Consider the following 22,859-nt stretch of genomic DNA (forward strand, 5'->3'; position numbering starts at 1 on the left):
TTAACATTTTATTATATAATTTTCAGATTTTTCCCATGAAGATCTATACAGTTACTGAACTCTCAAAATGTAGTTAGTGCAAATGAAGAGCTGACTTTTTATTTTATTAACCTAAAAGTAAAATTGAAGCAATATAAAATGTTTTTTCCAATAAACACCACTTTATTGTTTAGTATGACTACATTTTACTTCAATTACTGAAAATAAAATGTGTGAATTTAGACATGTAAATTCTGGATTTGTATGCTGGTTTTTTTTTTTTTTTTTTGAGATAGAGTATCGCTTTGTTGCCCAGGCTGGAGTGCAGTGGCGCGATCTCGGCTCCCTGCAACTTCCTCCTCCCTGGTTCAAGTGATTCTCCTGCCTCAGCCTCCCCAGTAGCTGGGATTACAGGCACTTACCAGCACGACTGGCTAATTTTTGTACTTTTAGTAGAGATGGGGTTTCACCATGTTGGCCAGGCTGGTCTTGAACTCCTGAACTCAAGTGATCCACCCTCCTTGACCTCCCAAAGTACTGGGATTACAGGCGTGAGCCACTGCACCTGACCTAATTTTTGTATTTTTAATAGAGACAGGGTTTTGTCATGTTGGTCAGGCTGGCCCTCAACTCCTAACCTCAGATGATCCACCTGCCTTGGCCTCCCAAAGTGCTGGGATTACAGGCGTGAGCCACCATGCCCGGTCCATATGCTGGATTATTAAAAGACTTAATTTAAAAAAAAAAAAGAAAAATATATTACTAATAAATTTTTGATGGATAACGTGTTAAAATAACATTTGGGATATAATGGATTAAAAATATATTTAAAATAAATTTAATCTATTAATTTTTTTTTCTATGTGCCTATCAGAAAATTTAAACTACAGATGTGGCTTATATTTCTACTGAATAGCACTGAATATTTAGCCTTTTTGAGTAATTGTTTAGTATTTCACTGTGTGGAATATTAGAGCCATTCTTAGTGAGAATTTAGATGGTTTCTAAATTTTCATCTGTGTATACAATGCTAGGATAAATGCATTAAGCAAAACTTTTATTGTTGATGGATGGTTATAAGGACCAAGTATCTTTTATGCTGAATTTTAAAAGAACTGGAGAAGGGCATGGCAAATTTTTAGAAAATCATTTTTATAAAGCATATAAAAGTACATAAACTTCTATACTTTATAAAAGTATATATTTTACATACAGTTGTATCTTGGTATCCACAGGGGATTTGTCCCAAGAACCCCCAGGATACCAAAATTCACAGATGCTCAAGTCCCTAATGTCAAATGGCTTAGTATTTGCGTATAACCTACACACATCTTCCTGTACACTTTAAATCATCTCTATATGTACAACACCTAATACAAGGTCTACAACATCACTTCCTTCATATGGATTCAACATAGTACTCAGCATCTAGCAAATTCAAGTTTCCCCTTGGAACACTGCGGAAGTGCTTTTTCCGAATATGTTTGATACAGGTTGTTTAAATCCACAGTTGTGGAACCCACTGATACGGAGGGCCAACTGTACTTTGATAAAGTATAATCATTATACAGAGTATAAACTATAATCAATATACATTAACATAATGTATATTATAAAGATTTCCATGAGGAACAATTAAAATATTTAAATGCTACAACATTTATAATTTTCTTAAAAAACACATTCTATGACTATTTCACCTCCCTGAAAACATCATACAATTTTTGATGAAATACTGCTATTTTTTAAAATAGAATCCAAGCCCTTGGATATAAGGGAGCGAAATCTCTGGTCTGTTTCTGCCATTTTTGCCTGTCTCTGCAGAGATGCCTTGAGTACAACCTCAGAAGACAAAAAGCCAAAAGACAGGTACCCCAGCAGCCCTCCTGGGAAAGTGTGTGTCCTCTCTGTGCTAGGCTCTAGTGAGGGGTTTGCAAACAGAAATGGAATTGTTCTCAGTCCAGTTCAAAGAGGTCTTTACCTTCTGAGAGCCAACCTGTTAGACCCACTCCAAGTGGCCAGAATCTATAACAATATTGTCTCCAGAGAATCATAATACACTCCACATTAGAGGAAATAAAGTAGGACTGTCTTGATTTTCCAAGCATTTTGAGTACTTGACCTGAGTATTGACCATTTGCTCAATATTACAGTATTATACGAATTACATATTCCCAGTGTCCCCAGGCCACTATTAGGTTCCTAGACAGTCAAAGATTCATGTTTAATATAGAGAAAATTAGAGATACAGAAAAATTATTTTATAATATATGAAAAAACTACCATATTTAATAATTCTAGAAAGCCTTTTAGAGTTCAAACCAGTTATGCTACTTACCTTACACACAAAATCATATGACTTTCCTGGGTAAGAGCATTACAGTTTAGTCTTTTTCATTTGCTTGTTTTGTCAGTAAGGCCTTGCCCTCTATGCCCTACATTGGAATTTACTATAATTTCATTCAATTTATATAGATAATAAGTGGAATGTAAACATTGTTCACATTCTCACAGTTACACTTTTATATAACTAGGTTGGAAATTCAGTTAGAAGGCATTCCTCTCTACATAATCTTTGCAGTGTCACAGAAACATCCAGAAGGTCTGCCTTCTTTCAGCCCTGCCACATATTGATTATGTAACCAAGGATCTGCCAATTAATTTTCCTGGAAGTCAATTTCCTCATTTATAATTTGGGGAAAATAAATCCTGTGCTACCAACCTCACACGATTGCAATGAGAATCAAACGGGGTAAAACATATAAATACATTTTGGAAAAAAAAAAAAAAGAGAGAGAGATAGAGATACCATTTCTGGAAACCCAGAACAACTTTAACAGCAATAGCAATAACAAGTCCTCATTTTGTAACTATGTCTTGTATTAGGAATTTTATGAGTGCAATCAATAGAAATCAACTCAAACTAGCTTAAGAGGGGGCAAAAACTGGAGAGAGGACTGCATTATAAGGATTCAATAGCATTCTGGTATCTGAAACTAGGAGCACATCAAGATCTCAGGAAAGAACTGGAACCAGTTACCTTTCCTCTCTTCTCTTGTATTTTTTCTCGGTTTATCTGAAATATTATTTCTAATTTCTAAAGGTATATTTCCTCTGCCTATCCTTGAGTAAAAATTTGGCTGCTTGCATATGCAGAGCATGTATTTTCCAGATCCAACCACTTCGAGACACCAATCTCTATGTAATTTCCAACTACAAATTCACTGGGAATCTGGTTATGCTTCCATTATGTGCCCACCTTCAGTTATATAAATTGTGATGAATGATCAAGAATAAAATTTTTAAAATGGCTGTTGGGTGAATACTGCTATTCTCCAATATATTACAGACCTTTTATTTCTTTTTCCTCCAGAAAAAAAGGTTGTTGAATATAAAATCCCTTAGGTATCCACTATTCTCTTTAACTTTCCAAAGCACTTTCACATGTGAATGAAATGAGACATTGTATTATCTTAACAGATAGAAACAGAATTTCTCTGAGGGATGGAACTATTTTTGTTGAAAGGGAAAAAAAGATACTTCAGTAAGCCATTTGAAAGAGAAGAGAGATCTAGAGGGCATAGGTGCCAGCTGAGTCCCAAGAACAGAAGAGCAGCTTGGGGTGCTCCACTTTAGAAAATGAAAGTCATTGGATTTTGCTCTTAAGAGGATTGGGGAGAAAAAAGAAAAGGAGGAGGAGACTGGGAGGCAAAGAGCCCAAGAAATGTGGTGTGTCAAAACGGCATGAGGCAAGGAACTTGTAAAAATCTCCCGAGTGGTACGGTGGCCCCCACCCCTTCACCTTTACCACCTCTACCCTACACAAACTCTTCAAGAAGAAAAATATTCAAGATGTGATTTTTAGTTGTTTTTGTGCAATTTGAATTATTTGTTCATTCTGAGACATTATCAGAATTAAGAGTGTGTGTGTGTGTGTGTGTGTGTGTGCACGTATGTGTCTAAATTAAGTACGTCTGGCCTGCAGTGGTGTGGAACAGAGGGAAAGTGTGTTAAAGCAGAAGTGGAGGCACAGCATATGCCACCAAAGATGTCAAGGGCACGGAGGCAGCAACTGACTCTGAGTTATAAACACATTATCTCTTATGCTCCCTCCAATAACTTGCCAAGTAATTAAGACAGATATCATTACTGTTTGACAGATAAGAAAACTGAAGACAATCATTTGCTGAATGTCTTACAGCAAATTAGTCTTGGAGCCGAACTAAAATCTGTATGTTTTATCGCTGGACTCAGGTTATTACACTGAACTTCCGTCAAATGTTACGATAGGGACAGGACAATGGTAGCATACCTTAGTGGGAAGAATCAAGAAGATACTTCTTTAAATGAAATGCTCTTAATACTTCTAGTGAAACCACTAAGATTACCTTTTAGTCATTCTTCCATTCATTTAATATATATGTGTTGAATTCATGTTCTGTAATTAGCATTATGATAGGTAATACCCTTTTGCTTATAAGTAAGAATCATTTGACCAAAGTGAATTTTTAAAAATTTTTATTTATTTATTTATTTTATTTTTTGAGATGGAGTTTCATTCTTGTTGCCCAGACTGGAGTGCAATGGTGAGATCTCGGCTCACCGCAACCTCTGCCTCCCAGGTTCAGGTGATCCTCCTGCCTCAGCCTCCTGAGTAGCTGGGATTACAGGCATGCCTGTAATCAGGCATCATCACCACGCCCAGTTAACTTTTTTTGTATTTTTGGTAGAGACGGGGTTTCTCCATGTTGGTCAGACTGGTCTCGAACCCCCAACCTCAAGTGATCCACCCGCCTTGGCCTCCCAAAGTGCTGGGATTAGAGGCATGAGCCACCGCACCCGGCCTTGACCAATGGGAATCTTAAAATTATGAGAAGAAAAAAAAGGAATAGGAGGACCATGAAATCCACAGCATCCTGGTTTCTTTTTTTTTTTTGGTTTTTTGTTTGTTTGTTTTTTGGTACTTTTTGAAATTGCAGTGACACAAAGTCTGACCTAGCTTCAGCACCAGAAGTAACTAATTATGAATCCGCAACTAACCATATTAATATTCATACACTGATGGTGGGAACTGAATGGTATAGCACTTTAGAAAACAGCTTGGTAATTCCTCAAAAAGTTAAATACAGAATTACCATATAATCCAGGAAAATCATTTTAAATTTTCCTTTCTAAGATCAAGAAATGCCTGGAAAGTGCTCCGCCAGCCTAAACATTCTCCCTCATCCAAAAGTTCCCAATGAGAAGGCTGTATTCTGAATGTCTGTGTCCCTGCAAAATTTGTATGTTGAAACCTAATCCCCAATTCAATAGCATTATGAGGGAGGGCCTTTGGGAGGTGATTAAGTGATGAACGTAGAGCCTCATGCATGGAGTAGTTCCTCATAAAAGAGGCCTGGGGAAGCCTGGTTGCCCCTTCCACCATGAAAGGACACATAGAAGCCATCAATTATGAGGAGTGAGCCCTTGCCAGATGGTGAATCTGCTGGCATCTTGATCTTATACTTTCAAGCCTTCAGAACTATGAGCAAGAAATTTCTGTTGTATGTAAGTCTTTCAGTCTAAGGTATTTGTTATAGCAGCCAGAGTGGACTAACACAGAACTGTTTAGAAAGGGGACAGGAGCACTTTGTGAATTAAAGCACCACTTTATCAATAGCTGTGCAGCCCCAGATATCCAAAGAAGTGCCTTCGTAAAAGAATGAGGTTGAATTTACAGCTGAAGCTTGAGAGCTAAGCAGCACTTTCCAGTTAACACGAATTAAAAGTTGGTGAGCCAGTGTGCTCAGGCTTGCTTGTGAAAAACAACATTTAACTCAGGCAGGTCCTGAACCTATTAACCCATCCAAGTGCATTGAATTGAAAAAAGAAGCTCCTGCGAGGTTCTACCTATAACCCGGAGATTGGAAATAGATAGGCAAGCAAAGCACGGAGAGCAGAACATTGCTTTTAAGATAAAGTTAATGTTCTGAGGCTCATTCTATGTCTGAAACTTCTGCCTACGGAATTTTTAATGTATCCTCTTCAGTGTTAGAGTAACAGTGAGCTGGGAACAAAGGGGGTAAAGATAAGCCAGGCACAGGAGAGGTGACCAAAGATTTTCTTTCATTACATACATTTTTCCCCAGTCACTTTTCTCAGAGATTTAGGATCTGATCTTGAGCACTTTGCTGCCTGACTCTCCACTTTGTATAATGTTATAGATGGGTATATGGAAGATCTGGATAATTGCATGTCTTAAAGTTCCTCCTGTGTAATATTTTCCCCCATTCAATGGCCCTGAATTCTTTTTGTTTCATTTTGTTTTGTTTTTGTCTGAGACAGGGTCTCACTCTGTAGACTAAAGTGGAGTGCACTGGTGCAAGGCTGGAGTGCAGTGGTGCAATTACAGCTCCCTGCAGCCTCAACCTCCCACGCTCAAGCAATCTTCCCACCTCAGCCTCCCAAGTGGCTGGGACCACAGGTGCATGCCACTATCTCTGGCTTATTTTTAACTTTTTTGTAGAGTCAGGGTCTCATAATGTTGCCCAGGCTGGTCTTGAACTCCTGGGCTAAATGGATCCTCCTGCCTTGGCCTCACAAAGTGCTAGGACTACAGGTATGAGTCAATGCCCCTGGCCCCTGAACTCTTACAAAGAGATAATTTCTTAAAAACTTAAAACATATTTTATTCCTTTTAGCCCCTACTCCATATGTGGTCTAATAAACTACTGATATGCAACACGTTTGCTAAACCCTTTAATACAATTATTTGGAATAATATTGCCACTGATAGTAATTAGAACAGAAAAGCACTCAGTGCTTCCCTGAATCCCTTTGGCCTGCCTCCTACTCCCAGTCCTCTGTCAACCCTTCTGTTGCAGTTCCTGCTGAGCTGAACAAGAGACACACATGTCAGCCTCACAGCTTAAACAAAGAGCTACAGTGAAAGAAAAACAGCTGAGCCAGCAGGAAGCATAAACAGAGGGGGAGGTGTCAAGATAGCTATTTTTAAAGCCAATGTAGTAAATAAACTCATAGACTTTAATAAAGCCAGGTAGCTCTTTTCTTGAGAAGCTAGCCTATGCTTCAGGCTTGGCCCAAGGTTTGCTTGATCCTCTATTAGAACAGCATATTTGAAATTTTGGTAAGGCAAACAAACACTGGGGCAGGGGGAGACATGTCCTCATTCTTAGGATTTTATTCTTAAAAAGAAAAACAGGAAGCTTGAGAACCATGAAAACACAAGGCAGATAGGAATCACAAAATATGAACAAAATGTTATTGTTTCCCATCAAGATACAAATGGATGCATCATGAATTTGAAGGCAATTTCTCCTCTTTGGATCTTAACTACATCCCTCCTTCTGGCCCTCAAAGTCCTCAACTGTCTCTGTCACCTTAATCTACTTCTCTTTGCTATTTTGTTCTTACTCTTGGATCTGACAAAACAGAAACAAAAATGCACTATAATTATGAGCACATGATGTGCCTGGAACTGTGTTATGAGTTATCTTACTTAACACAATACTTCTAATATCTCCAGTGTTGAAGAAGAAACTGAGGCTTACAAATTCCAATGTAGAATAAATTCCCTGCACCTGAATGGCCTACACAGTTCTATAGGATCTGGTTCCTGCCTACCTTGCTTCCCTCACCTCCCTGATCTCCTACCCCTCTCTTCTCCACTTCAGTCAAACTAACCTTTGAGTTCCTTGATTAAGTCAACTTACATTCTACCCTAGGGCTATTGCCCTTGTACTCACCATTGAAAGGCACTGGAATCCTCTTCCTCCAACCATGATTCCTTCTAGTCATCTGGTTCTCTGCTCAAACGTGTCATCTCTTAGAGTAATCTTCATGAACGTTCAGTTGAAAGTACCTAATCTTTCCCTCAGAGTAACTCCTTGTTGTGGCCACCAAGGTGCTCCATTCAGATGACCCTATACAGGAGCATAGTTGGCTGATAGCCTCCAACTGCCCCATATTTAGATCCATTGCAGTGTTCACACTTAGACCCGAGGCTCTCTCTTCTGAGGCTGCCCTGAGCCTATGACTGAGTAAGGTAGGGGTACTAGACCCAGCCCACCTCACCACTTCTGCCCAGTGCAGGACTCCTCTAATGAACAATATCTACTCAGGACTGGGTTCTGGGGCAGAGATCTCATCAGGTCGGTCAAGACTTTCTTCGAGCTGCACCATAACCTGTCCCAAACTCCCTCTTTCCTTCTCTCCTTGTCCAGGTGTCAGAACTGCATCCCATTTGAAGTGCTCCCCAGCTACTCCTGCTCCCACTCTCTCTTATCCTTCACAGTATCTTCTCCCAATCTATTGTTTATCTAATTCTGTCTTGATGTCTGCTTCTCAGAAGACCTGAACTCTCTTGTAAAACACTGGTAGATTACTTTTATAGCATTTATGACTATTTTTATTTTATCCAATTAAATTGATCCACTTATGTATTTATTTAATGTCTCCCTCCTACCACTGCCACCATCTCCTCGTCAATGTAATCTGTCTTATTCATCACCTTATTCCCAGTGCTAAGAACAGTACCTGGCTTATAATAGATCTTCAGTTAATATTGTTGAATAAATGAATTAATGGATTTAGAAGGCTAGATTTATGCTTTAGATCCAGCAGTTCCTCTTTATTCAGTTGCTGTGAGTTTTACTGTTCTAGGTTTGGACATAAAACAGTAAGCAAGAAAGAGAAAGTCTCTGCCCTTGTTCATGTATATTCAAGGAGAGAAGACAGGTAACAAACAGATAATCACAAACATATGTATGCTATGTGATAAGAAATAAAAATAAATTATAGTGCATAATAAGGGAATAAAGAATGGTTGTTGAGTAGTCAGGAAAGATATCTCTCTGATGAGATGACATTTGATCAGAGATTTGAATGAAATAAAGGAGTGAGTCAAGCAGATACCTGGATCAAGAGTGTTCCAGGCAGGGGGAGCATAAATGCCAAGGCCAATGATGGAGTGTGTTTGGCAGGTTCAAAGAACAGTCTGGAGGTCAGTGAGCCTGAACCAGACAACAAGGAGAATGGCAGAAAACACTACGCGGGAGGCACATTGTAAAAAAATGGCAAGTCCTTGTATGCCATCATGAGGATTTTAGATGAGATCTTCCTCTAAGTGAGATGGAAAGTGAATGGATAGTTCTCCCTGACACTTTAAAAGGATGCATCTGGCTGCTAGGTGGGAAACAGTAAGAGATCAAAGTAGAATTAGAGGAAGCAGAAAGCTGGTTAATATTTCATAAATATCTCTAGTGTCTATCAGTAAAGATGGCAATATTTGGCCAAATTCTGGTTATACTTGAAGACAAAGTTAGTAAGATTTCCTAACAAATTGAATAACCAAGGCTTATGGAAAAGGAAAGAATCTAGGATAACTCCAAGTATTTGGCCTGAGCAAACAGAAAGGTGGAGTTGTTGGTTACTGTGTTTTCCTCCAGTCAAGATCAGCTGAACAGGTGTAGTCATACATAGGCAGAGTAGATTTAAACAGATTCGAGGTTTTTCCTGTTGAATACAATGGTGGGAGTGTTTTGAGGATATTGCAAATGAATAATTATCCTGATGGAAGATGGAATATAAGTTGCACAAGGAGAGACATTAGCACATGTGGGGCATGACAGAAAGAGAAAAGGCATATGGTTGGTAGATGGAAGGTCTCTGTGAGACTGAAGAATTGATGGTAATAATGTAACAGAGGGTGAGATGAAAACGTCTGAAGTGGTGGTCAGAAAGTAGGGTGGCCATGTTTTTTCCTTTGTTCCATAACTGTTTTAGTCTGTTCTTATGCTGCTAATAAAGACATACCAAAGACTGGGTAATTTATAAAGGAAAGAGGTTTAATTGTCTCACAGTTCAGCATGGCTAGGGAGGCCTCACAATCATGGCAGAAGGCAAAGGAGGAGCAAAGTCATGTCTTACATGGCAGCAGGCAAGAAAGCTTGTGCAGGAAAACTCCTACCTATAAAGCCATTAGCTCTCATGAGACTTATTCACTCAGGAGAACAGTAAGGGGGGATTTGACCTCATGATTCAATTATCTCCACCTGGTCCCACCCTTGACGTATGGGGATTACAATTCAACCTGAGATTTATATGTGGGCACAGTGAAACCATATCAATAGCAATCCTTTTTTTCTCAGTTGAATAATATTTGAGAAGAGTTACAAGTGAAATGAAACAAATTCCATACCTACCTCTTCAACTACCATCCCGTATGTCAACCCCTCTCCATGGTTAAGGTTCTTGAAAAAGTCTCCTTATTCAGCTTCTGCATTCTCCATGTTTCTTTCTTAATTCCATATGGTAAGGCTCCCATTCACAACATAGCAAGGCAAAATTTTGTTTGCTACAGCTTTCAACACTACCTTGAAGCCAGCTAAAACAGTCTACTCCTTTTGATTTATGACATCTCTTCAGTCATTTGTATCTCTCATTCCTACATTACATATCCCCAATTTCTTCAATTATTCCTTATGACATAGTTTGTAGCTACTTTGAATCCTGAGGCTCTCAGCTGGATGTGTTCTAATTTGTCTCTTAACATATGTCTCTAACTCTCTTAACATATAATGTTCAGTATTATTCAGAAGTAAGAAGAAATGAAGTACTGGTGGATGCTACATGGATGAACCCTGAAAACTTTATGCTAACTGAAGGCAGCCAGTGACAAAATACTATATACTATATGATTCCTTTTTTATAAAATGTCAGAATAGGCAAATTGAAAGAGACAGAAATTAGATTAGTGGTTTTCTAGGACTGGGGAAAGATAAAGGATTGGGGATAATGGCTAAGGATTGCAGAGCTTCTTTTTGTGGTGATGAATATATTCTACAATTGATTGTAATCATGCTTGCACAACTCTGTGAATATACTGAAAGCCACTGAAGTGTATACTTTAGGTGAATTCTATGGCATATGACTTATATCTCAAAAAAGCTTGAACCCGGGAGACAAGGTTGCAGTGAGCTGAGATTGTGCCACTGTACTCCAGCCTGGGCAACAAGAGTGAAACTCTGAAGTAGAGTGCTTTAACCTCTATAATTTCAATTTCACTCTGTATAAAATAGATAAATAAATAATATCTGCTCTACCTCCTCCTTGACAAGGTTGTTGAATCATATTTTGCAACATCATAATTATGTAAGTTATTAGCTTGAGTGACTCTCACCACCTCACATTTGGATTACTAACACATTTTACTTGCTGGTAACCCATTTGTTTTGCATGTAGTGGTAAGAGGGTTTTTTTTATTTTTTTGTTTTTTAACATGTATTACCCAACTCAGGAAAGAATTTATATTAGTATCCACTTAGTACTAGTACTAAGGACCCAATGTACTAGCACTTAGTACACACTGTATCAAGTCCAACTCTTCACCTTAGCATTTAAAGCTGTCTTCCAACTTTGTCCCACACATCCCATCATTCTTTACACCAACTTTGTCCCACACATCCTATCATTCTTCACAGCCAAACTACTTACAATTATAAAACCATTGTTTTCTCTTTCATGTATCTTGCATATTAACTGTTTAGCTGGTTAGTTCCCTTAAACAAAACATACTCTACTATGACCTGAATGTCTCCAAAGCCCTAACCCACAATACGATGGTATTTGGAGTTGGAATGTTTGGGAGGTAATTAGATTTGGATGAGGTCTTTAGAGTGGGGACTTTAAGATGGGGCTTTATAAGAAGAGGAGAGACCAGAATGCTTTCAAGCTCTCTCTCGCTCTTGCTCTGCCATGTGAGGACACAGCAAGAAAGAGGCCATCTGCAAGGCCGCAGCAGAATCCTCACTGAGGAACTGAATCAACTGGCACCTTAATCTTAGATTTACCAGCCTCCAGAACAGTGAGAAATATATTCCTATTGTTTCAGCCACTCAGGTTATGGTATTTTTAGGGCAGCCTGAACTAATACATACTTCTTTAAACTCCCCACCAATATTCTGTTATCACCTCCTTCAAACATTTTTTTCAAAACTTTCTTATTTTAGAATTTCCCCCCATACTGATCAGTTCATTACTCTGCATCCTCTTAGGAATTTTGCTACATATAAATCTAATTTGCTGTTCTTATTCATTTATGTATTACATTTTAACTCACCTATTTGACTAACTTCAAAGGACAGAAGTAACGTCACCTATTTGACAAACTTCTGTTACACCTTCATTTCTCCAAAACATAAGTTTTGTAGTAATTTTTACCAATATTCAGCCACCACTGCTTCTTTTTTTTTGCTGAAACTGTTGGCTCCACACTCTGGTCCAAACTTAATAGGAAAGACTCACCATAAAAGATAATCAAGAATGGCTAACACACAGTATGTTGAAATTTAATTTCCTTAAGTTTAATTCCAGAGTTCTGATACACATGAGCATTTAGAGTGCCAAGAATTACAGTGTAGAAGGTGAGTAAGTACATTTAAAGATTGCTCCTTTTTGTTGTTATATTACAAAAGATTATAGTTGAGGCAGATCTTGAAATTGCATCTCATCAGCCCAGCAGGTGGTGTGACTCCCACAGGAGAACAGGAAAGGACATGTCCCATAAGGAGGTAACTCAGAGTCTCTGCTAGCTCACAAGCGTGGTCTCAGTGACCTACTCGAAAGCTATTCTGCTTGTATCATCAGTTCAGCCTCACCTTGGAAAACTCAAGCCCAGTTTTCTCAAATGATTTTTAGATAATAAGATTTCCAGATGAAAACCAGGGAGCATTTCCCAATTTTTAATACATCAAGGAAGATGTTTTTCCTTGCTACCAGTCCCATTTTCTAATCAGTTAACGCTTCCGGTGATATCTGTAGGGGAAAGGTGTAGTGCAATTGACAGGGAGAGATGAGATCTTAAGCCTCTGCTCATTCATTGGGTGCTGAGTAGTAATGCCTCCTGCAGGCCACAGGAACTTATCTCGGGCGGATCAGTTACAGCTGGAAGGATGGGGCCATAGCCCCATAAATGCACTCCTCATTTTATGGGCAAAGAAGCTAAGGCCTGTAAAAACGACATGCCCAGTGGTACAGGAGTTACAAACACGGTAACAAATATTGGCTCAAAATTTGGCATGGAAGCTTATGTGCTGCTCTAGAGGAGATCTGCTATGATGTGGAGATTGGCTTGTTGTGGGTGTGTTTTATTGCTCTTATCATTTAAAAGTACTTTTTGATTATTTGTCTCCCATTTTTTTAGGTTACAAGGAAATCCTTCAAAATGAGTTCTTGTGAAAAACCTGAGAATGGAAGGAAGGAGGGAGGGATAGGAAGAAAGAAAGAGAAGCAAAAGGTAGGAAGAAAGTTGACCTTGTTGCCCTTTCCTAGTCTCCTCCCCCGACTTTCCTGTTCTCCACTGTGCCCATCTCTGGTTTCACCAGGCTCCATTCCTTCCCCAGCTCCCTGTTTCCCACGGCCCTGAAAGCCAGCCGACAGGGATTTGCATTTTGAAAAGCCTTGTGTGGCTGCCGGCGCTGGGCATGCTCAAACGCCCAGAACTGGCTTTTTTCGGCAACTTTGGCAGCTCTCCCACCCCTACCCGAAGGGGCAGGTACGCACAGCTCCCTCGGTGTGAGTAAACGGAAAGAAATTACCCCACTCCCGCCCAGGGCAGAAGGCCACAGGCCCGCGGGTCAGTGTTGTGCTCCGGGAACGCTGCCAGGGGGCGCCGGGCCCTCGGGGGTGTCGCGGCGCCGCGGTAGGGAGCCGGGGGGCGCGCGCGCCCCTCCGAGGGGGCGCTGTCCAAGGGCACGTGCGCGGGCGCGCGCTCTGGGAGTGGTCGCGGGGTGGCGGGAGGGGCGGGCAGGGGCGGGGCCGCGGCGGCGCGCGGAGGCCGAGCTCGGCTGGGCTTGGCGAGGCTGCGGCGCGGCCACCGGCGGGAGGGCAGCAGCCACTGGACCCAGAGCTTCAAAAGCCCAAACCGGAGACTTGCGGGCGCTGAGCCGCACCGGGAAGCAGAGCCCGGCCGTGAGGAACAGCCGCGCGTTGCTGTCTGCCCCTCTGCGGACGGCATCTCTCTCGACTCCGCTTAGGAAGTGGTGGGGGTGGCGTGGCCCCCGTCGGGAGGCGTTCGAACGCCCGCTCAGAGAGAGAAAGGATTCCCCTGTGCTTGGAGCCCGCACTCGGGCGCGGAGGGAGCGGCGGCAGGCTCTCGCTCTCGGCAACATGGGCTGCACGCTGAGCGCCGAGGACAAGGCGGCGGTGGAGCGGAGTAAGATGATCGACCGCAACCTCCGCGAGGACGGCGAGAAGGCGGCGCGAGAGGTCAAGCTGCTGCTGCTTGGTAAGGGCGGCCGGGTCGGGGACCCCGGGTCGGCGGGGGACCGGGCGCGGCGCTCCGCGGTGACCGCTGCGCGGCCCTCGGCGTTTGGAAACCCGGAGGGAAGGGGAGGAAGCGCCCGAGGAGGCTTCCGAGCGGGAGCTAGGTCAGGCGGTGCGCAGCCGAGGCGGGTCCTCCTCTCCGGGTGCCCGGCCTCCCTCCGCCCCGGCGGGCGAGGACTCCCCGTGGTGGGGCGGGCGCGTCTCTTCTCTCGGATGCCTTCGGCGACCCAGCAAAGAGCCCAGGCGCGAGTTCGAGGCGGCGGGTCCTGTGGAAACCCTTTGCTTTGAAGTTTAGCTCAGCCTTACAAAGACGAAGGGGCATTCGTGGCTAGAAAATAACCACCCCCCCCCACGCCGTCCCCAGCCCCCTCCCGGAAAACCCTTCTTCGTGTGAGGTGTGGGTTGTGTTTCGGCTGTGGTTTTCTCATGCCCAGAGTGCCACGTTTGGTGAAATCAGTGCACCTTTTGTGGGGTCTCTGAGATGGGGCTGAAATGTCTTTCCTGTTAACTTCCTATGGTGACTCCTTAAGTGGTCAAGGAGCATCGATTACATTCCGCCTGCGCTGGGGAAAGGCTGCGCTGGATGCTTGATTTTTCTTGCTGTAGGGGCATGGAAGCCACCCAAGTGGGGTTGGGAAGCTTTGCTTTAGTAGTAGGCAAGGCAGATACTCGAGTGGTGAAAACTGCTGTGAAAGGAGCGAGAGGGTCACGCCAGACAACACGGTTCTCCCTCCGCTGCCACCGTTTCTGATGAATGAGATTTGCCAGGTACACGCAAGGCTTTTATTTGTTCTTCGCACTGTTCTGTTCGTGAAACGCTACGTGGAGGTCTTTTCCAAATGTTTGACAGGGAAGAAAATAAAAAAGAGTAAACCAGGGTTTTCATTGAGGGAAGCAGTAGGAAGATAGTCACAGGTTAAGATTTGTGAGTTAGGGTTTTCTTTTGTTTGCATGTTTTCTTCTCACACTCTAGGTATTTAGATGAAAAATTTCTCAGAATCTTCATTTGCATTTCCAAGGACTGCTTTTATTTTTATACCAGTTATAATAAAAAAGAAATGTTGCACAAACCTGTTTTCAGTAAGCTTCTGTTTCATTGGTTTAATGACTGCAGAAAAAATGGTGGTTTTTTTTTCTCCATTACTAGTAGGCTTGGGAGCAGCAAAGTTGGCATGACTAAAAGTAATAATGATCTGAGTCATTTTGCAAGTAAACTGTGAAATAACTTTGCATTTTAAAGACCTGCGTGGCTTTTTTCACCCTCTCGCCCCCAACGTAAGTCTTTCTCAGTTAATGCTGTTGCCTAAGTTTTTACATTAATAAGAAATACTGTGTTTTGAGGAGGTTAGTGTATCTGCTTCTCTTGTGAATTGAATGTGAGATAGATATGAAATAAAAGGATTAAAAAGTTTTTTTCTTGCAGTTTTTGCTCTCCTGGTGTGATATGGTGTTTCAGTGTATTTCTGTGTGACTCTTAGTTTGAACCAGCCATCCACCATGTTTAAAGCAATTGAGAAATGAATCATCTGGTCGTGGTGTTTTGTCCTTTAATTAGGTGACTGTTAGGGATGGACTAGAATAAAGGTCCCAGGAGGAGGCTTTTGCTTGTGTTCAGAAGAGATCAGTGTGTCTTAACCTTAGTACGGTTGGCATTTGGGGCCGGGAAATTCTTTGTTGTGCAGGTTGTTTTTGTGCATTGTAGGATGTTCAGCAGCATCTTTGGCCTCCACTCATTAGATGGTAGTAGCAGTCCCCCAACCTATGAGCTCCAAAAGCGTTTCCACATATTGCTAGAAGTCCTCTGGGGGCAAAATACAGCCTTAGTTAAGGACCACTGTTCTAGATTAACACTTAAATATAATTGAATGTATAATATAGAATCAGAAGGTGAATCTTTATACAGTCATCATAGTGAGTTTGGAGAGAGATGTAGCAGAGGCCTTGTTTTCAGAAGACATTATGGAATTCTTATTTCTGTTTTGTTTTTGTTTGTTTTTTTGAGACGGAGTCTTGCTCTGTCGCCCAGGCTGGAGTGCAGTGGCCCGATCTTGGCTCACAGCAACCTTCGCCTCCTGGTTCGAGCCATTCTCCTGCCTCAGCCTCCGGAGTAGCTGGAACTACGGGTGCGTGCCGCCATGCCTGGCTAATTTTGTGTTTTTAGTAGAGACCGGGTTTCCCCATGTTGGCCAGGCTTGTCTCGAACTCCTGACCTCAGGTGATCCGCCTGCCTCAGCCTCCCAAAGTCCTGGGATTACAGGCGTGAGCCACCTCGCCTGACCAGAATTCTTATTTCGTTAAACCAGTACTAGCACCATTAGAAATACTTCAGAATGATTTTTAGCAGTCTCTAGGTGACTGAATTCTTTCGGCTGTCTTTTCTAGCTTTGGTCTTTCGCTTTTCCCTACCTCTTGGGAAATCCTGGCTGTCCTGCTGGCCCAGCACTCTGCTCTGTCTTATCCCCGGTCTACTCTACCCTTTTGCCCAGAGTTCCAGCACCCTAGTCCTGTAAACAGAATGCTGGCTTACTTATTCCAGAAATTCAATTCTTGGAATGTTTGAAGACATTGTTTTCCTAATTTGACTTTAGTAGTGAATTGTGACCTTTGGTTCTTTTTTGGATCCTTAAAGCATATGTATAAGCAGCTCATTGAAATAATTCCATGTAAAACACGGCAACAGAATCAACTAGAAATGTAAAAACGTTTCTAGGTAACGTATAACCAGTATCACAGCCATTTACATCAGATCTTGTTCCTTTTCACTTGTTCTGTTTTTCTCATCAAATGATGTTTTTTAAATTTAAGGCATAAAAACTCTAAAGTACGTTAAAGACAGTCTGTAAATATATTGTATTTTTTTCTTAAGGAATGTATTGTCATTTTAGACAGTGGGGCTGAGTAATTTAGATATGAGACTTGCACACTGTTAGTAAAGATTTTGGCACTGAGTGTCTATATGATTTAAATCAGAGGTATTTCAATATACTGAGCAGTGAACTAGGCCTTAAAAAAAGAGGACCTAATCTAATCATTGGCACTAAGGAAATTAGGCCAGAGTTTGGGTTGTTTGTCTTTTTAGTTTAGTTTTTATGCTTATTAGGATGACAGTACTTAATACAGAAACTTATTTTAAAGAAGTAAGTAATAATGAATTTTTTTAATATAATAATGTCTACTTGTTGAGGAAATTATTTTTTATTATATCTTTGAGAATGTTTTAATTTATCATCCTTCTAAGGGCAGTAAGATTAAGCTTATGCTTTATTTCAGTAGGTAACTGTAGTGTACTACTGGTACTTACTAAATGTTTTATGTGTTTTGAGAACATAAGAGATGATATGCAAATAAATGATCATCAATTAATTTTCTCTTCCAAAGCTTTGAGCAGTATTCTCCTTCATTCCACCTCACTATCCTTCCTTCCGCTCCACTCACTCTCATATACAAAATTCGACACCCTTGTCTCCTTCTTTAGCTTGGTTTGAATATTCCAGGTTTAGGAGAAAATGAGCTGAGGGATTGGATTTCTTCTGTTTGGTGGATATTTTTCTATTGCGACCACCGGCCAGCTCTTTGGGATGCTGCATCTTTAATCTTCACTCCTTTTGAACTTGCCCTGTGACTTCCCCTAGTTGAGAAATTTTGGCATTGCAGGGCTTTTGATTTTTCATTGCTTTGACTTTCTTAGAATTGGTTTAGGATCTTAGATATCAGAAAGCCCATTTCCTTGAATAAATGGACCCGGTATTTCAGTATGGGTTGTGTGCTTCTCTCTCATGGTGTACCTTATATTATCAGTTACTTTAATAAGAAGCCACAGGTGGTTTAAGAGTGTATTTTGAAATTGGTGATTTTTTCTGTACCTTCCGTTTTTCATTTTCATATTCATAGTTCAATTCCTTCACTGCCTCTGGCAGCCTAATTCCAGTAGGCTTTCCTGCTTCTTGTCTTTCCCTCTAGCCTGTTCTTTCTACTGTCGGTATCATGCTGCTTCCTTGCTCAAAAACCTTTGTTGACTTTTCCGTTTCCTGCAGAATAAAATCTTTTAGACTTGGCTTCCCTCTACCCTTATACTTTTTCCTTAGGGCACCCTTCTCCTCCAAACAGAAACTGTTGGCATATGTTAAAGCATATTTGCACTTGATTTCTGGTGGTGGTTAGCCTTCTGCCCAGCCTATTTTCCTACTGCTGTGAGCACTTTAAAGGCAGAACTTTTGTAGGTTTTCTTTGAATTCCTAACAACCCTTCTATTTTATCATGTGTAAAATGACTTCTTAATTATGTAAAATTATCTTGCTGGAATATAAACTTTTTGCTCTGCTATTTTCATTATCAATGAGAGCAAATAACTGCCCAGCCAAATTATGTAAACAAAAAAGGAATAGTAAATTATGTGATGACCACAGTGAACACATGGCATCTAAAATCAAATTGTTTGGTTTAAGATTTTTTTTTTTGTATTTATAAGAGCTTTTCACAGTCATTATATTTGATAAATTAAAGTTGTGAAAATGATGATATTCATTGGAGGAGGGTCTGCTATGTTGCAATTATGGGATTTTGCCCTGCAAATTTTTTTTTTTTGGTAAAGGTAGATCTCATTTTCTGATTTTTATTTTTGGCCCCAATTTCTGATGCATAAAAAGTGTGACTCTTGTTGAATGTCTCAGTGATAGGAAATATGCCTGTCTTACAGAATTTAATAGATGTTATTTAAACCTGAAAAAGACTGCTGTAATTTTTTAAACAAAAATTGTGTATTCAACCACAACCTTAATTTTTATTTTGTAATAAATTTCTAACTGCCTTGGAAAATTCTATGTACAACAAATTCACATGGGAAGACCTGAGTGTATTTGAGTGTATTTGCAGATTTCTTGGTCACATGTTCTGGCATGCCGTTAACCAATGTATGACTCCCCAGAGTATGACACGGTGAAGTTCAGATCCCAGACTCTATTTGAGTCTCATGAACTAAGGTCAGCTCTACCTCATCTTTTAGTGCTCGGACTGCTTTCTGTCCTAACTTGTGAGTGCCAATTAAAAACCTTAATGGATATAGGGCAGAAATAATTTTAAAATGAATGTTCATTACCATAAATGTAATGACTTAACGCAAAATTTATTGTCATACAGTTGTGGAGGTTAGAAGTCCAAGAAGGGTTTCCACTGGGCTAAAGTCAGGTTGTCCATAGGGCTTCTTTTCTTCTGGAGATTCTAGAGGAGAATCCATTCCCTTGCCTTTTTCAGCCTCTTCAGAGGCTGCTTGCTTTCATTGGCTCATGGTGCCTTCTCCATCTCAAAGCCAGCAATAGGTGGTGGAGTCTTTTTCATGTGGCATCACTCTCCTGCCTCCCCTTTTCACTTGGAAGGAGCTTTGTAATTACATTGGGCCCACCGACATAATCCAAGTTAATAGCCCCATCTCAAGATCACATCTGCAAAATTCATTTTGCCCTGTAAGGTGACATATTCACAGGTTTCGTGGATTGGGACATATTTATCTTTGGGGACCATTATTTTGCCGAGCACAGTCAGTCCTCTGGCTCCCAAAGGTTGGTGTCCATCCTGCATGCAAAATGCATTCACCCTCTCCCAACATCTCCGAAAGTCTCAACCCAATACAGCCACAACTGACTGCAGAATCTCAACTAGGCTCTTGATCTAACTCAGGAATGGGTGAGATTCTGGATTTAATCCATACTGGGACAAAATTCCTATCTGTTTGTTGACCTGTGAAACTAGCAAACAAGTTATCTGCTCCCAGAATATGGTGAGTCAGGCATAGGTTATCATTAAATGGAAAGAAAAAAGGAGTCACGAGTTTTGAGCGCTTTCAAAACTCCTTTAGGTTTCAAGGGCTGGGGATAGTTCTCTGTGACTCTTTGCTCCACCCTCTGGGTACTGAACTTCTCCACTCTTGGGAGTCATCCTTCTTTTCTAATCAAGGGTGGTAGCACTTGTATGCTGCTTATTACTTTTATCAGCCTGTTTCTTGCCTGTGGAATTATGATGGTCAGACAACATTATTTCTTTTTTTTTTTTTTTTTTTTTTTTCTTTTTTTTGGTGACGGAGTTTTGCTCTGTCCCCCAGGCTGGAGTGCTGTGGCCGGATCTCAGCTCACTGCAAGCTCCGCCTCCCGGGTTCCCGCCATTCTCCTGCCTCAGCCTCCGGAGTGGCTGGGACTACAGGCGCCCGCCACCTCGCCCGGCTAGTTTTTTTTGTATTTTTTAGTAGAGACGGGGTTTCACCGTGTTCGCCAGTATGGTCTCGATCTCCTGACCTCGTGATCCGCCCGTCTCGGCCTCCCAAAGTGCTGGGATTACAGGCTTGAGCCACCGCGCCCGGCCCAGACAACATTATTTCATTTCATATTCTTTTACTTCACTTTTTTCCTCTCCCGTTTTACTGTAACCAGCAAGAAAAAACAAAAACAAGAAACCGGCCACATCTTCAATACTTTGCTTGGAAATCTCTTCATCTTAGTGTCCAGGTTCATAGCTTATAAGGTCTGCTTTCAATATAACTGCTGGACTTAATTCAGCTAAGCTTTCTGCCAGTGTATAACAAGGATCCCCCTTCCTCTAGTTTCTTTTTTTTTTTTTTTTTTTGAGATGGAGTCTTGCTCTGTCGCCCAGGCTGGAGTGCAGTGGCGCGATCTCGGCTCACTGCAAGCTCCGCCTCCCGGGTTCACGCCATTCTCCTGCCTCAGCCTCCTGAGTAGCTGGGACTACAGGCGCCCGCCACCGCGCCCGGCTAATTTTTTGTATTTTTAGTAGAGACGGGGTTTCACCGTGGTCTCGATCTCCTGACCTTGTGATCCGCCCGCCTCGGCCTTCCTCTAGTTTCTAGTAACATGTTTCACCTTTCTTCCCATCCAAGCCCTCATCAGCAGCAGATTTAAGGTCCATGCATCTAGCAATAGTGTGCTCATGATAATTCACATGTTTTCTAAGATGATAATGTTTCATATACCAGGCTCCTCACTTCCTTCTGAGCCCACACTGGGAGAGACATTAACATCGTATTTCTACTAACGGTATGTCAAGGCCACCTAGACTTTTTCTGTTATGCTCCTCAAAATTATTTCAGCCTCTGCCGGTTGCCCATTTCTGCATTTTTAGGTGTTATAGCAGCACCACACTTCCCATTATCTTCATTGATATATATAACTTTTGAGAGTACAAAATGATTGTAATTTTACATTCTCCCGTCCCTCATAATTTATGTGACTATCATGGTAACACTAAAAGCACCAGTTTCTTACATGTCATATGGAACCCATGGTGTTACTCAGGTCGTAACGTGAAAGAATAAAGCTCTTCTTTGCCTTTTCTTCATTGATGTTTTTCCTGATCATCCAGTCTAAATTAGTCTTCCTTCCTCTCCCTTCCTAATAATATTGAAATCATCTTGTACTTTTATTTTTTATTGTCTGTTGCCTTTCTCTATGGCATTGGCCCCATCAGAACATGAATCTTGTCAGACTTATCACCTGATAGGATGGTGCATAGTAGCCGTTTCATAATTGTCGGTTAAATGAATTGATAAATTGTTGAATGTTAATTTTGACTAGTTTTCTTTTAAAGGAAAAAATTGGTACATATTCTTTGTGCTTTGGGTATTTTGAGTTTATATATATATATATATATATATATATATAGAGTAATGAAAACCTACTACATTATTCCTAACAGTTCTAAAAAGCAAATTAATTTTGGGTACCATCTTGTTACGTGATCAAAAAAATATGATTCTTGGTAAATAAGTGGTAGAGTGAAATGTGATTTTCATATTTGTATATTTTGGGAACTTTGTTTTTAACAGTATTGTTGCCTTGCTGCTTCACATGTTATTTAGATTTTTTCTTAAAATGCATACACTATTGCAATGAGGCATTTAATATATACTCACAACTCTATATTTCACGCTGGATGATGTGAATCTAGTAAACCTCAGCTTTCAGGAGCCAGCAGGCTGCTCAGAAGCTCACCACCAGTCTCTTCTTTATGTCTTGCTTGTTCTCATGTGGTGAGAATGGTCACTGGTAACATTTGTAAAGTGTGTTCTATGCTTTTCATGTCCAATTACGCTTTAGCCTTCCCAGATCCTTAAGAGAATTTACAGTCTACTTGGAGAAGTACAATATATACATAAAAATAAGTCCTCATAATGTCAAATGGGGAAGAAAAAGAATAAAATAGATACTAGGTAGGGGAGGTGAGTGTCAGTATTGGGACTCATTGTTGATCTTGCGGGGCGGAGGTGGAGGTAGCCTGCCTCTCAGATACTACTTTGGTTATAAATCTGTCAATTTCCTTCGTGTATTTCTGAACCTACTATTTAACCCCGATTGGTTATAAGCTTTGTGTTGTCTGGAAACTTATAATTTAGAAGAGACTTTGCTATGTATGACTTTAGTTTTCAAACATTTTCCATGTCTAAGGAATTTTTTTCCCCTCCAAGGTTTATTTAGCTCTGTAGAAAGACTTTCCAGATAGGAAAGGGGAGTTGACTTCGAACTCTGGTGGTAAAAGGTTTCCCATGAGGTCTTGGG

The 22,859-nt window shown here is 41.0% G+C and overlaps 1 protein-coding gene across 2 annotated transcripts in view; it reads left to right on the forward strand.

Annotated features, from left to right (window-relative positions):
• The first annotated feature begins 13,723 nt into the window (after window positions 1–13,723).
• Window positions 13,724–22,859, forward strand: part of GNAI1 (G protein subunit alpha i1) — an 83,410-nt gene continuing 74,274 nt past the window's right edge. The window contains exon 1 of one of the 2 annotated variants that reach the window (XM_009203549.3): window positions 13,724–14,263. In XM_009203549.3, coding sequence (XP_009201813.2) covers window positions 14,146–14,263 — 118 coding nt within the window. In that variant the 5' untranslated portion in view covers window positions 13,724–14,145. Of the gene's footprint in view, window positions 14,264–14,696; window positions 15,070–22,859 lie in introns of those variants that run through there. The other variant, XM_021936130.2, reaches the window with a different exon arrangement.

Source organism: Papio anubis, chromosome 4 (genome assembly GCF_008728515.1).
Source record: "Papio anubis isolate 15944 chromosome 4, Panubis1.0, whole genome shotgun sequence".
In the NCBI taxonomy this organism is placed as follows: Eukaryota; Metazoa; Chordata; class Mammalia; order Primates; family Cercopithecidae; genus Papio; species Papio anubis.